Source organism: Emydura macquarii, unplaced genomic scaffold, assembly GCF_026122565.2.
Source record: "Emydura macquarii macquarii isolate MOO-44397 ecotype Brisbane River unplaced genomic scaffold, CSIRO-AGI_Emac_v2 contig_3240, whole genome shotgun sequence".
In the NCBI taxonomy this organism is placed as follows: domain Eukaryota; kingdom Metazoa; phylum Chordata; order Testudines; family Chelidae; genus Emydura; species Emydura macquarii.
This window is the reverse complement of record NW_027133377.1, coordinates 3,160,566-3,177,387: the sequence shown is the minus strand read 5'-3', so window position 1 is coordinate 3,177,387 and position 16,822 is coordinate 3,160,566. Positions and strand designations below refer to the sequence as shown.

Genomic DNA, 16,822 nt, shown 5'->3' with positions numbered 1-16,822 from the left:
TCAGAAACTGAATTATATTTCTGTTTTTTCTCCTACCACAGCTTTTTCTAGACTTTCTTCATATTTCCTTTTTCTGGACTGGTGGAGCTTTTCTAAATTCAAAAACTTTTCAGTTTCATTGGTTTGACTTTTTATAAAGAAGTTTTGAGAATCCCAGATCTTGCTGTGTAAACTTTCACTTGAGACTGGTGTGTCGGCTTTGAAAGCTGGATGGGAAAGCTGCTGCTGGTGGCATGATGCAGTAACTCCTTCTTTGACCTAAGAGAATAAAATTTAGTACTATAAATGCATTAGACTCAGAATAGCTTGATATATCTGGAAATCCTTTGCAAATTATTTGATTTTGAAGATTAGCAAGTAAGGAAACAAATATGATTAACAGTGAGGACAATGCATTGCAAAAGAAATTTCATTTAGTTTCACAAGCATAGTTTAGTTTTAATTTATACTACAAAGGAAATGTACTGTGTTCTATAAAAAATAATGAAGTCTTAATATGAGACTTAAATACAAAATAGTCTCTGAGAATTAGGGAGAGATTGCAAATTGTGGATTAAGTATGCAGTTTAGCAAAGTATTTGCTAATGTACATTATGCCAGTTGGAAATATTTTTATGTTGTGGTGCCTGTCACAATTTAAAAATAATCTTCATTTTTCAGGTGACAATCAGTGAGAATAAATTATTAAGGGCTCTTTTTGCTCTTCATTTAGTTCTTTGGATGGTTGTGTTTACCATTTGGTAGAGAGAGACACTCACAGGGACTTCATATCTGATCAAATCAAGCATGGACAGTGTTCTGTGGATCCACCACTGACATGGTAAAATAAGTGATCAAAGTTATATCTTCAGACAATGTGGGTATCTTTAATAAACCTTTTCACTTCCCCTAAGAGATTCTTAAAAAAAAAAAAAAAAAAAGTTGGTAACCATATTTAAAAATAAGTTAATTGCCCCCTTGAATTATGCATTCCATTCTACCTTCAACCAAAACAAAACTGGTAAACCCTGAGGTTTAATTTAATAAAAGTAAGGCTGCAGTATAAATGTTTCCTTTAGTTTTTCGTTTTTATTTTCTCCTTTCCAAGGACTGCCACTACTAAAGGAGCAGGAAAGAGCAATAAGCTGTTAGAAACTTGGCATGTTTCCAAGACACTACTTTTTCAGACTGCTTACTTTCACAATTTTAAAATGACATAGAATGGAACTAGTATACTAGTTACTTATGTTGTGGATAATTACTGGAGCAAACCAATTCCATGCATAGTACACATTAAGTGTTACACATGCATGCAGCTGGCTTGGTTTGGGAGCACTTGATTGGTCCAGAGCTCACCTCTCAGACATAATATAATGAATTAACAAAGATTTCAATTGCTTGTCAGATTATTAATATGCCACACTTAGTGGTAGTTTGAAACTCCACTTCCAAGAGCTGCAATTCTGCTACATGGGTCCTTGACACAGAAGGTCTCAGGGAGTTGGCTTCATGCACATGTTGTCCAGCTGGTTCATGGTGCATCTAGCATTTTTTGACTATATATTAGGGTCATTTTTCGGTTATAGGCAAAGGAAGTATCTCTTCAAGCTGCCGCACTGATGCCACACCACTTTGTTAATAATTCAGTTTATCTCAAAGTATGGAAAAATGTAATCCAGTTATTTCTTTTATGGCCAAATGCTGCCCCACACTTCTACCCCTAGTAAGGTCCAAAATGTAATGAAACTGTTGCGGTTCCACTGTATGGACTGCCATGCAGGGAGACTGCACTATATGTAAGACAATGAGCAGTGAACTTGGCTCATCTCCACAGGCCCGAGGACTGTGGGCAAGCTATGTCTATTTCCAATGCTTCCATCAGCCAGAATTCCCATTTAGGGGTGCATATTCACATCTTCATGTTAGATTGGGGAAGAAGAATTGTTTTTGCACTTGGAATTGCTAGTAAACTTCCTATGTGCAGGACCGTTTACTAAGGTTTTAGTCCAAGAGGACTGGATAGCTGTGTGAATCCTATCAATTGGATTAAACATTTGTATCCTTTAGGTTTTTAAATGTTAAGGGATCAGAAATGCTTGAAAACAGCAGAGTTCTATACCCAAGTTTACAGACTCTAATGAGTGTCTTGCATTGCTATGTCAGTTTTAGTGACAAATAGAACAAATGCTATTAAGCCTAACAGGAATTTGTTATTGATAGAAACTGTCATTAAGATAAGGTTAATGTTACACATTTAAACACTCAGGTTAGGAAATGAGTTAAGGATGCCCATGCAACCTTAACTCTGCACTTGTGAATATGCATTCTGATTGCAAGCACAGTGTAAATGCTTAATACATGGTCAAATACAGTTCCTAATTTTTTTCCTATAGCCTTAGATGCACTTGTATAGTATTTTGTAATATTTTTGTCATTCTTATATATTTATCCCATTTTCCATGTTATGGTGGTCAATGTCATCTTTGACTTAGACTTTTATATGGTAAATTCTTGCATGTCTTATCCAAGTACATGGCTTATGGTCAGCAGCCACATCTTTCAGTTTTTTTCAACTACTGTATATACATCCTTGTATGTAATTCATCGGGGTCAGGTAGTTATAAAATATATCTAATTGCTAGCTATGAAATATCTGAAGTATCCCAGCAAATTTTCACTATTGCTGTTATAGCTAATCTGCAGTATGCTTTGTAAGAATGGTACAGTGATGCAATTTACTTCTGATGGAAATGACTACTGGACTTTGTGTGGCGCACACAGTATTACAAGATACCACATATGTATCTAAGGGCTAGTCTACATTAGAACCGCTACAGCAGTGCAGATGCACCGTTGTACCGCATCTGGTAAAGATGCTCTATGTCAACAGGAGAGAGGACTCCTGTTGGCATAAAAAAACCACTAACATGAGAGGCGGTAGCTATGTCGTTGAGAGAAGCTCTCCCATCGACGTAGCACTGTCCACACCAGTGCTTAGGTTGAAGTAACTTAAGTCACTTGGGGTGGCTATTTGTACCCGAGTGATATAAGTTATACCAACATAAGTGGTAATGTGTACAATCCCTAAGGTTGTAGAAAAGCTGTATGTATTGTATGTGAGAAACAGTCTAATTAAATGATTGTATATTATAATGCATAAACACAAGGGACAGAATTAAGGTTTGTAATTTTACCTTTGTAATTTCCTGGTTTATGACCAACTTTATCCAACTTTAACAATCTCTATTTTTTCTACATTTTCTTAAAAAACAAAATAAGACCCCAACAATTGTATTGCAAAAATGACTTCACAGCACCAGCATGTCTGACCTCAGGCATCTTATGAGGTCTTCCAGAGGGAACCCCTCTCCTTGTAGACCTTAGCTGTGCAGCTTTTACCTTTCAAGATGCAGTGAATGAGACATGTTTCAGAATATATTAATTGGAGCAGGAAACATTTCAGAACTAAGGGGATCAACTAGCAAAAAATACCTTAGCTTTCCTTTTTTCCCAGATTAATGTACTGAATGTGTGCTAGAATACGCTTTATTCAGAGTACCATCACACATAATTAGTACAGTAGACTACATGAGAGCAGTATACATTGTAAATGATCAAGAACAACTCTTACCCTATTTTTAATCCTCCAACCCCCTTGCTTCATGCCCACTAAAGTTATAGACTTGAGGAAATAACTTACTAGAACTGCAATACCAAAACAAATGCAAAGAGGCAGAAGCAAAGTCCCAGACGGTATAGATTCAACACTTTGAAAGACACATGAAGTCATAAATCAGCAAGAAGCATGGGCCTCATCACTCATATGTCTATAATCCACAAAGACAAGCAACTACACTCCCCCCCCAGTTGAAGGCTTCACTTGGCTTTTCATGAATAGCCCTTGGTAGACTACAGTTCAGTAGTCTAGTCTGGAAGTGACAAAAGTGTGTAGAAGTGCAGTCGGGTGTGTATGGTAAAGGAAATGCTGAAACCTCTTGTTTAGCTGTAGCTAAAACATGATCTATTATTTTAACTAAGGACATATATAGCCTTTCCCCCCATTAAAAGGGGTGGATATAATCCCTGCCAATTTATCCAGGTGCTTCTCCCTACCACACAGCATTAACTTAAGCTCATCTTTATCGTGATTCCGATCTCTGTCACGTGCAAAGAGGAAACGCACTGGAACTACCAACTGCATCTGAGGAAGTGGGCTGAAGCCCACGAAAGCTTATGCCTGCTGAAATTAAATTTGTTAGTCTTTAAAGTGCTACAGAACTCTCATTGTTTTTGCTGTATACAGACTAACACAGCTACCTCTGGAACTCTGCTACTGGAACCTGAGTTAGGCAAAAGAGAGAGCAGAGTATCATGATCATACTGATGGGCCTGCAGCCCAAAACAACTCATCTTTCACAGATGGTCTTATGTTTGTTGAAAAAGAATGGTGATAACATGGAAGAAGTGTTTTTGGGAGGCTCATGAGTTGTTCAGTACAACCCTCTGAGATTTATCCAAAAGTAAGGAATAGTGATATTAGAGAACTGATTAGCCAATGATATTGAAATGGTGCTGAAATAGTATTGAAAGTGATTCAATAGAATCAGTAGACCTCTAACCTTGGTCTATCACATGAAGATGTCAGTGTAGTTATCGCTGTATTCTCAGACCTGAAATCAGACCAATAGGATCCAGCTGACTGCCCACCAACTTCTCAGTAATTATTTCCAAAATGAAAGGTCCAAGATAGTTAATTCGCAAAGTTGTCACTGAAAAAAATCATGCCTTGAAAATATGTTTAATATGCCTTAGAACTTGTCTCTTTTTGAGACAGAAGCCAGACTCAGCCCTTTTCTTCAAGTTTTGCACACAATGTTATGTACCACAGAGATCTCCAAAATGCAATGTGAGGCATGGCTAATTTTATCTTGTATGACAAATTAGACCCTAGGGAACAACAGGTTTCCTCTTTTAATTCTCTGCTTATGCATACATGGATGTATACCGATGTGAATATTCTGCCTTATCAAAGATAATAAACAAATTCAAAAGAAACAAGTAATATGTCTTTTATTGCAGCATAGAACAAACTAGCTAACAGGTATTGCAATTCATATATATTCTGAATTATTTTATTAGATAAGTAAACAAATAAAAGGAACATAATATGCTTGTCTTCCTACATTGTAGGTGATCATTTTTATTGAGGTACATAACGAACTACCTCACCCTCGCCTCCCAAAACAGACTGGCTAGCATCTGCTTGATTTATACACTGTGACTTTTTCCTGCTGTTTTCTATCAACCTTAATTGTGAAAAATGGTGCCATGTTGCCCTCTTGATATTATTTTGGAGATCGACTAGGTCTTAAAGCATCCAGATGCATACAGTTCTACACATATCTGTGGAATTAGCTCACCAAGGTCTGCTCTGCAATATTTTTAATTGACTTACATGTTCTGTGGGAAAAGAAGAATCATAAAATGTCTTTGCTATTGCATTCCATTCTTCACTGGGATCTCTCTTGGGGCCTGGATGAATACTTGAGGTATTCAAAGTGTCAGCAACTCTGTTAATACTAGTAGAATCTGATTGACAAAAAGGAAATGGTAACAACTACAATTTATTTTCTAGGCACTAATTTTAGAGTGACTAAACTTCTGGTTTATCTCTAGTCTTAAGAACCACAAGTGTTTGTTTTAAATCACAGAATTTTTGTTTTGATTTTTACCTCATTTGTACTTTATTGTTTTTCTACACTTTCATCTTATTGCCAGACATTCTGTTTCAGTAGAAGAACAGCAAGAATTATTTTTAATACCAAGTTTCCTTTATAATAAAAAAAATATTGTTTACCATCATTTCTTATATATCATGTATTATAAAAAATCCCAGTATTAAAATAAAAAGATATCTTTGGTAAATAATTGCAATGAAGTATTTTTCCAATATTCACATTGTAGACAACTTTTTATATTGTAAAGCATAACTTCTAGTTAAAATATTGATTCCTGAAATGAGTATCTATGAATACCAGCTTCTGAATAAGGTGATTAAAATACAATCACTGCCATCCTGTCATGTATTTGAATGGCTAGTCATTAGGAACTAAAAGCCATTTTAAATAACTAGCTAATCAGGAACTAGCTTTCTTATTACAGTTAGTATATTTTTAAAAATTGGTCTGATTTTCAGAGGTGTTCACCCACAGCTACCACTAATATAATGAGTTTTGGTGCTCAGCATTTCTGAAAATGGGGCCATAAGCATTAAATAAGTGGCTATACTTAAACTGTATTATAAATGAGTTGATTAGCTGCAGTATACAGTAAGGCCCCAATCCTGCAAAGACTTCCCACACTGTGAGTAGTACCATTAAGCACGTACCTAAGTCTGCAGCATTGGGCTTAAGTCTATTTTCTAAACCAGTCCGCATAGTCAGTAAGGGTATGTCTATACTGCGGCGCCAGTTGCCAGATCGATCTTTCTGGATTGATTGAGTGGTCAGTGTAGACCCGCTCAATCGATCAGGAAGTCGACTGAGTAAATCCACCCCCTCAAGTAGCCTAGTGCTGCATTGATGGGAACACGTTCCCGTCGGCGCAGTGCAGTGAAGACACCGCGCAGAAGGGAAGCACAGCAGTTGACGGGAGTTACGCAAGCTACTCTGCTTAGCTTGCGTAACTCCCGTCAACTGCCACTGAATCACCGGGTAAGTGTAGACCAGAGGTTAGTGTCATGAGTCAATGTTGATGCAGCAAAGTAACAAATATCAATCACTTAATATACATATGTGCTTTGCCTTGGCATTTATTTTTTTAAAATGCCTTCATATTTATGTAGTAGCAGAAGACCTTAGTTTAATTATAAAGTTCTATTCCATTAATTTTTTTGTTGTTTGGTTCTGTTATAATTCTTCAGGTAGGTCTTATACTATTTCCCAGTTCATATCACTTCAGGAGATCATGTGTTGTGGTTGCTCTCTGGAGACTGTCATTCCCTAACTGGCTGGCAGAATTGTGGTTGAGTGGCATAAAGAATTCCTTTATATAGGCTGTTAACTATTTCTGCAGTGCGACAGTCCTGAGAACATGGCATTGGTATTGAGAGTTGAAGTCAGGTATCCCATGTGGCTACATTAGCTTCTAATCTAAATAACAGATGTGCAAAAGTTTTGTAGGTCAAAGAGCTATGTAGTGTTCTGTTTCACCCAACAGAGTAAAGAAAAGTTACTTATCCTATAGTGCCTGTATTTCTTTGAGATCTGTTGTCCACATGGATTCCACCCTTGGTGTGACTGCCAACCATTTGGTGAATACCATCTGTGCTGCAGAGACACCAAAAAGAAGGACCCTGTGCTGACAGTGAGATACCAAGAATCTGAAGTATTTCCTAGGGGCCAGATGGATCAATATATGGAAGAAGATGTCTTGCATGTTGAGAGCCATGAACCAATTTTAGGATTGAATGAGGGAATTATGGAGGATAGCGTCACTATCCTAAGCTTGAAATGGTATATGAAGATGTTGGGATGTGCAAGGTCCTGGATGGGCCTCCCACACCATTTCTTCTTTGTGATAAGAATGCAATGGGAATAAAACCCTCTGCCCCTGAACTCCAAGAAGTCCTGAACTTCCACTGCCACCAGCAGTAAAAGTGAGTCTACCTCTCGATTTAACAATCTCATGAGAATGATCTCTGAAAAGGGATGAGGAAGGGATGGGAAAGAATTGGAACTGAATACCTTTTTCTACAATCTCCAAGACCCACTGGTTTGAGGTAATCCCAGTTCAAATTTCCTGAAAATTAGAAGCAGCTGGTAAAATGTAAAAATCTTCTGGTGGTACTCTACGGCTTTCAACATTGGTGATAGATCAGCTTGTCTGGAAGCCCCAGACAGGGACAGCAAAGGAGGAGGAGGCGGCAAAGGGTCATCTTTGGTGGACCATCTTTTTGTCAGTAGCTCTGAAGTCCTTTGTTGTGATGATAATGGGCAGAGGAGTGGTGTCTGAACGATAGCTGCTGGCATGTTTGCCAACCTTGGAGTTGGTGACAAATTTGAGAAACTGGCTTAGACTGAGGTGTCAGTAGATGAGGTTTTGGAACAAATTACTGTTTATCAATAAATCACCAGGACCAGATGGTATTCACCCAAGAGTTCTGAAGGAACTCAGATATGAAATTGAAGAACAACTGTGTGGTATGTAACCTATCATTTAAATCAGCTTCTGCAGCAGATGACTCAAGGATAGCTAATTTGATACCAATTTTTAAAAAAGGCCCCAGAGGCTATCCTAGCAATTACAGGCCAGTAAGCCTAATTTCAGTACCAGTGAACTGGTTGAAACTATAATAAGAACAAAAGTATCAGACACATAGATGAACATGATTTGTTGGGGAAGAGTCAAAACAGCTTTTGTCCAGGGAAATCATGCTTCAATCTATCAGAATTCTTTGAGGAGGTTAACAAACGTGGACGGGAGTAATCCAGTGGTTACAGTGTACTTGGACTTTCAGAAAGCATTTGACATGGTCCCTCATCAAATATTCTTAAGCAAAGTAAACAGTCATGGGATAAGAGGAAACGGCCTCTCATGGATTAGTAACTGATTAAAAAATAGGAAACAAATGGTCTGTTTTCAGAATGGAGTGAGGTAAATAGTGATGTGCCCCAGGAATCTGTACTGGGACCAGTGCTGTTCAACATATTCATAAATGATCTGGAAATAGGGCTAAAAAATGAGGTGGCAAAGTTTACAGATGATACAGAGTTATTCAAAGTAGTTAAATCCAAAACAGATTGCAAAGGGATCTCACAATTACAAATAAAATATAATTAGGTTTTGGAGAAGGAAAGTACTACCTATATTAGTCTATAATGTTACCAGTTAATTAACATATGGAGGAACATTTGGGGCCACGTGTCAGAAGGATGCATGTTCATCCATATGGATCAAAACTGCAGTATGTTGCATTCACTAAAAATGGAGTATCTTAGATGCAGGTTAGTATGTGAAAGTTTCATTTAAGGAAACTTTATGGTCTACTATAAGTCACTCCTTAGAAATGAGGATAAAGAGCTTCACTGAATTTAAGGACAAAACATTTTGTTTCATAGTGGATAATTATGGAAGCTATATAGTTTTGGAGTTGTCCTTCCTTAGAACAGTTATTGTACTGAGAGAAGCTGTTTGCATAGTAACCCAGAAGTCAGAAGAAGCTGAAAGTGTTCCAGCTTCCATTTTGACGGGCTAACATTGGCCCCAATCCTGCAAGCTGCTCCCCACAGATTCAGGAATCCATCTGCATGGAGCAGCTTGCAGCATCAAAGCCATTATGCTCAAGACACTGCTGTGAGTTGCTACCTTGGAACAACTTAAAGAAAAGTCAGCTAACTATGAAATAAACAAATTTAGTTAGGCCAAATGTAGTTTTATATTTTATAAATAAGAATTATATCAGTCACAATTAAAAATTTATAATATTGCTTGATTTAAATATTTTAAATGTTAGACTTTAAAGGACAAAAGAGACCAGTATGATTGTCTAGTTTGCCCTCCTGCATAACGCAAATAATAGAACACTCAGTATTTCTGCATGAAGCTCATAACTGGTTTAGGTATAGTATATCTTTTAGAAAGATTATGCAATCTTGATTTAAAAATTTCAGATGATGGATAATCCACCACATCCCTAGTAAGTTGTTCCAATGGTTAGTTATCTTCATTATTAAAAATTTGGGCCTTATTTCTAGTGTGAATTTCTTTAGCTTCAGTTTCCAACTACTGGATCATCTATCATCAGAAATCTGTTCTCTGTGTTGGAATTATGATCAAGTCATCTCATAACCTTCTTTGCCTACATTTTTAATTGTTTGAGCTTCTTAAGACTCTCACTATAAGGCATATTTTTCAGACCTAAATCAATCTTTTAGCTAGCTAGCTCTTTCTGAACTCTTTCCAATTTTTCAGCATTTTAATTGAAGTGTGAGCATCAGAACTGGACACAGTATTCCAGTAACGGTCTCATTAATGCCATAAACAGAGGTAATACTATCTCCCTTCCTCAATATTTCCTAGATTATATCTAACTGGAGGCTCATGTTCTGTTGATTATCTAACATTAGCACTCAGTCCTTTTCAGTTTCATTGCTTTCCAGGATACTAGCTCCCATCTTTTATTTGTGACCTAGATTCCTTGTTCTTAGATGTTTGATCTTGCATTTGGCTGTATTAAAACACATTCAAAAGAGCCCACTTTTCAAGGTGTCTAACCTGGTCTGTATAACTGGCCTGTTGTTATTTACCACTCCACCAATTTTTGTCATCTGTAAAATAACAGTAGTTATTTTATATTTTCTTCCAGATCATTGATAAAGTCATTGAACTGCATTGGGGCAAGAATAGATCTTGTGGGACCTCACTAGAAACACACCCATAAGATAATACCCCATTTATAATTACTTTTTTAAACTTACCAGTTAATCAGTTTTTAATCCTTTGAATATGGTACATTGATTTTGTATAGTGTTTTTGGATAGTGTTATTTTATTATCATGTGGGACTAAGTCAGATGCCTTACAGACATATAAGTATATTATGTCAACACGATAACCTTTATCAACAAGCATGATTGCATAAAAACAATATCAGGTTTGTTTGACTAGATCTATTTTCCATAAAACTGCACTGATTGACATTAATCATGCTGCAATACTTTAACCCTTTACTGATTTTGTTCCATAGCTGCCTTTCCATGGTTTTGTCTGGGATCAATGTCCGGCTAACTAGCCTAAAATATTCAGGTCATCCCATTTACCTTTTAAAAATAATTAGTCAGCATCAGCTTTTTTCCAGTCCTCTAGAACTTTCCCATTATTCCAAGATTTGTTAAAAATCATCATTAATGATTGAGAGAGCTCCTCAGACAATCATTTTAGTATGCATGGATGCAAGTTACCCAGTCCAGTCCATTTTTAAAATGTTAACATTAATAGTTGCTGTTTAACATGCTCCCTTGTTACTAATGGAAGCATTTCCTTATCATTTTAAGATATTAATACATCACCCTGCTTCTTTCCAAATACAGAAAAGAAATATCAATTGAATAGTTCTGCCTTTTCTGCTTCATGATTGACAATTTTATCATCCTTACCTAGTATCAGACCTATATCAGTGTAAGGATTTCCTTTGTTCTTGCTATATTTCATGAATTTCTTCTGATTTTCCTTACCCCTATTGGCCATAACATTTTCATTGATACTATTGCTACATTTTGACTCTAGCAGTTGGACAATATACAGGATCTCCTTTTTTAAGGAGGAAAAATTGACAGTGTGAGTCAGATACTTGTTTGGTGCAAACCTATTTACAAAGAATATATACAAAGCCCTGTTTCCCTAAACATACTAGAAACAAATAGCAGGCAATTTCCTTGCTCAGAAATCAAAGTCAGTGAATATTGAGACATTGGCACAGTGGTCCCCGAACTGTGGGGTGCGCCCTCCTAGCAGAATGCAGAAGAACATTGAGGGGCACGGCAGGGCTTGGGCCAGCCCCCACCACCAAGCCCTGCTCTGCCCCCAGCTCCACTTCAGTCCTGCCTCTAGCCCCACTCTCGGCCCCCAGCTGCCGCTCCAACCTCAGCTGTTGGCCCCTGGCTGTGGCCACAGCTCCAGCTCCGACCGCAGCCCCACTCCTAGCCCTGACCGCGGCTCTGCTCCTGGCTGCAGCCCCAACTGCAGCTCTGGCCCCAGTCTTGACTCCCAGCTTCCAGCCACAGCTCCAGATGCAGCCTTTGCCACAGCCCCAGCTCCGCTGCCAGCGGTGGCCCCAGGTGCAGCTCTGGTCCCAGCCTCAGCTCCTGGCCTTTACTCCAGCTCCCGGAGGTGGATGCGCAGACAGAGTCCATTACAGGTAAGGGGGTGCATGATCGAAAAAGTTTGGGGATGCCTGCATTAGCGATTATTTTCAAAAAGTCATGGAAGAATGGAGAGATTCCAGAGGACTGGAAAAAGGCAAATATAGTGCCAATCTATTAAAAGGAGAATAAGGACAACACAGAGAATTACAGACCAGTCAGCCTAATTTCAGTACTGGGAAAGATAATGGAGCAAATAATTAAGCAATCACTTTGCAAACACCTAGATGATGATAATGTGATAACAGTCAGCATGGATTTGTCAAGAATCAATCATGTCAAACCAACCTAATAGCTTTCTGTGTGGCCTACTTCCATTCCCTTGTGCACTCACGCATCCGGGCAGAGTTCCTCTGGGCAGCATCCGCTGGCTCCCTTGACACCTTCTGGGGGCACTGGGTGCTGTCCGAGGTTCTCTGCTCGATGTCCCTTTCTAGTTCCCTTCATTTAAACCTGTGGCCCCCCACACCCCTTCCTGGTTTTTTTCATTAGTTGTGTCCCGTAGTCAGCTGTACCCCGAGCTCAGTGCTTCCTTCCCTCAGGCTGCGGGAGGGGCCTTTAGAGGTGGGCGGGCTTGCACCCACCCACTTCCCAGGTTACAAATAGTACAAGCATTGTGGATGGGGGACGAAGCGGGAGATGTGGTTGTATCTTGACTTCAGTAAGGCTTTTGATACTGTCTTGCATGACCTTCTCATAAACAAACTAGGGAAATACAACCTAGAAGGAGCTACTATAAGGCGGGTGCATAACTGGTTGCATAACAGCTATTAACACCTTCCAACACAACAATACATTTAGCTTTCCTTATGAATTGTCCCAGAGCGCAGTTATTATCAGTGGTTCACAGTCAAGCTGGAAGGGCATATCAAGTGGGATCTGCAGGGATCAGTTCTGGGTCCGGTTCTGTTAATCTTTTAATCACTGATTTAGATAATGACATAATGAGTACACTTATAAAGTTTGCAGACAATACCAAGCTAGGAGGGGATGCCAGTGCTTTGGAGAATAGGATTAGAATTCAAAATGATCCAGACAAACTGGAGAAATGGTTTGAAGTAAATAGAATGAAATTCAGTAAGGACAAATGCAAAGTACTCCACTTAGGAAGGAACAATCAGTTGCACACATACAAAATGGGAAACGACTGCCTATGAAAAAATACTATGGAAAGGGATCTGGGGATCATAGTAGATCACAAGCTAAATCTGAGTCAACAGTGTCACACTGGTGCAAAAAAAGCAAACATCATTCTGGGATATATTAGCAGGAGTGTTGTAAACAAGACACAAGAAATAATTTTTTCACTCTACTCCATGCTGATTAGGCCTCAACTGGAGTATTGTGCCAGTTCTGGGCACATTTTCAGAAAGATGTGAAGCAATTGCAGAAAATCCAGAGAAGAGCAGCAAAAATGATTAAATGTCTAGTAAACATGACCTACAATGGAAGATTGAAAAAATTAGGTTTCTTTAGTCTGCAGAAGAGACGTCTGAGGGGGGAACATGATAGCAGTTTTCAAGTACATAAAAGGTTGTTACAAGGAGGAGGGAGAAAAATAGTTCTCTGAGGATAGGACAAAAAGCAATGAGCTTAAATTACAGCAAGGGTTGTTTAGTTTGGACATTTGGAAAAACTTCCTAACTGTCAGGGAAGTTAAGCACTGGAATAAACTGCCCAGGCAGGTTGTGGAATCTCCGTCATTGGAGATTTTAAAGAATAGGTTGGACACATACCTGTCAGGTATGGTCTAGCTAATGCTTGGTCATGCCTTGAGTGCATGGGGTTGGACTAGAAAACCACTCAAGGTTCCTTCCAGTCCTATGATTTTATGATTCTATGATTGTGCCCAAAAGAAGCTCTGTCTTTTGTGTTCCTCCCAGGGCCACGCTCACCAGCACTTCTCTCACATTGGGTAGGCTTTCTGTGGTTTTCTATGTCCCGCACAGGGACACAGCTGTAACCAATCAATCCTGTATCCTCTGATTTTTTTCAAACTGTCCCAAGAAACCCCCTCAGTTTACATGCCTTGGCTGCTGATTGGCTTTGCCATGCAGCCCATTGCCATGGGCAATAGCTTCCTATTGTTCCCAACTATTTTTATTACATAATGAGGCATTTAGCTGCTCCTTCCATGTAGCCTGAAGATACTTTGCACACACAACAGCTTTAATGAGGTCTGTTATGCTCTCTCACATATGGCATCTGCAGAGCAACATTCTATAGATGCAGCTGTAGGTCCATAAGCTATTTCAAGGACTCTGTGACATTGTGGATATCATCCAGTTCACCTCTGAATCCATATTTGGGGCACTCCATTATGATGTGTTAGATGGTTTGGATGTTCACCACAGTCGCACAAAGGTGAGTCTTTGATTTTCTGCTTGTACATCAAGTAGCTGCATCCTCCATGGTTTCTTAGATGTGGTCCAAAGTCTGTGTGGCAGGTCAAAACCAGGAGGATGGCTTGTTGGATAATAATGTGCTTGTTTGGAATGGCAGATGAAGTCCAGTTACTTTGCCATTCCCTGGCTGGATCTAGAGACATGAAGTGGTCACGTGATCCATAATGGTTTTCATGATTTCAGGCATTGGGTTATGTTATCCATAACCTGCTGGATGAGAAGTTCTGTATAGCCTTTGGCACATTAAGTTTTCATGCTGTAGCTATATCTTGATGAATACCTGGAGGTTTGATGTTGGCTAAAACAAGAAGCCATGGCAGAGATGTTGATTTCTGTGACTGTCTATAGATCAAATATCCACTTGATGACAGCTATTAACACCTTCCAACACAACAATACATTTAGCTTTCCTTATGAATTGTCTGCATTTCCTAACTGTTGAGTTCATTTATTTTTATTAGAAAGTCACCAAAGAACACAGGAGTGTCAACCAAGCTCCCTGAGGGTATGTCTACACTGCAGTTAGGCACCTGCAGCTGGCCTCTGACAGTTGACACAGGCTTGCAGGGCTCAGGTAAAGGGGCTGTTCAATTGTGGTGCAGACGTTCAGACTTGAGCTGCAGTCCGGGCTTTAGGACACTCCCATCTTGCAGTGTCTTAGAGTCCAGACTCCAGCATGAGCCCAAATGTTTACACCACAATTAAACAGCCCCTTAGCCCAAGCCCTGTGATCCCAAATCAGCTGTCACAGGCCAGCCATCAGTTTTTAATCGCAGTGTAGACATATATTGAGGCACATTTGCGTTAGGTTCTGTACCAATGCAGAGACAAACAATGAGACCCTGATCTTACTTAGGGCCTTTGTAGACTACCATAATATAAGTATTACTTAGAATTTTTTTTTTTATGGGCTCAGGCTGTGACCTTGCAATGAGATCTACAGAGCTAGAACCTTATGCCTGTGCAGAGTCCCATTGACTTAAAGAACTCTTACATTTGGTGAAGTCAGTGGGACTCTGCAATGGTCCACCCATGTAGATTCATGACTGGGGTCTATATTATAAACGCTGTTCAATCTTAATTTATGAGCCATCTCTATTTGAAATTTAAATTTCCTATTCTGTTTATTAATACACTAATTTCTACAGTTGGGTTATTTGGTTGAAAATTTGTATTAACTTAGGCCCAGATAATTTCAGGGAAGTCTGTTCACACAAAAAAAAAATTGTACTCCTTTCTTGGTACTTTACTGAAGGCTGTCAGCAGAGCTGGGATCTATGGAGAGGGATTGGATAGGTCAGACTGAGGGAGCAGACAGGCTGAGAGATGGAAAGGCTGGGTTTTTATCATCCCCACCCACCCTTCTGCAGATTATATCTGACGAAGCTGATACAGCATGAGGTTATATTAACTCTTCTACAACTCCATTCATGTAGCACAAATCCATGCATACAGAGATATATAAGAAATCACCAAGAAATATGCATAACAAACATGTAACCCAATTACCTTATTTTTATAAATTTAGTTTTTCCTTTCCCTTATTTCGTTAACTGTTTGTTTTTGTTACTTACTGTATCTTGTTTGCTTTTGCTTTTTTATGTCACAAGCGCTTTGGGGAAGTGACTACAGATAACATTTTCAAAAGTGCTGAAGTAACTTTGGAGGAAAGTCACTGGGACTTAAGCACCTAAATTATTTAGGTGCATTTGAAAATTTTACCCTATAGCTCTTATTTTTTTCTAAAGCACCTAGCACAATTTTGGATGCTATAAAAATAATAAATTATTTTTCTTAACATTTTAAACTAATGTTAATATGGACACAGAAATTACTTCTTTAACTGTTATCTTGATAAAATATTATTTTCAGTTTAAAACAGCACTTCTCATTAAAGTAATCCAATCTAATTGGTAGATGTACTGCAAAATAAACTACATCTGTGATGTATGCTTTACTTCTTTTTCACACTTTACTAGAGTAGTTTTTCAGATATTTATAACAAAGTTCATATTTATTATTCCCCCTGGCTTTTGTATATGCATAATATTGTTCAGTAAATAATCACCAAATTGTCACAATAGAAGTTTTTAAAAAAAGCCTTTAAAGCCTTCTAATGGGCACGTCTATTTTTCTTTTCCAAAGCATCAAAGGATAGAATGTTCTCTCCTTTCTCATTTTTGCCATGTTCTGTTTATTTTGTGTGTGTGTTTTTCTGGATTAATTACATATATTAATATAACCAAGCAAGCTGTTTATGGACCCATTTCTAAGAGGCATGGAGTGCCCCACAACTAACATTGATCTTTGTGAGAGCTGAGGACAGTGAACACCTTCCAAGAGGTGCTCAGCACTTCGCACGGTCACACTCTTATCCTCAAACTAGTACTGTGCATAGCCTTTATGATTGTTGCCCCACCTTGTAACAGAATCCATTAGCATGGATGCAGCTATCCACACTAGGGACCATGCTGCAGGATTGAAGCCAAGGCCTCTGATCTGTAATGATGATGTTTGC

General features: G+C 38.7%; 1 protein-coding gene across 1 annotated transcript in view; it reads right to left on the bottom strand.

Annotated features, from left to right (window-relative positions):
* Positions 1–5,368: 5,368 nt before the first annotated feature.
* The window catches only part of CCDC73 (coiled-coil domain containing 73), a 140,685-nt gene continuing 129,231 nt past the window's right edge, over positions 5,369–16,822 (bottom strand). The window contains exon 17 of the mRNA XM_067532112.1: positions 5,369–5,568. Coding sequence (XP_067388213.1) covers positions 5,396–5,568 — 173 coding nt within the window. The 3' untranslated portion in view covers positions 5,369–5,395. The remainder of the gene's footprint in view (positions 5,569–16,822) is intronic.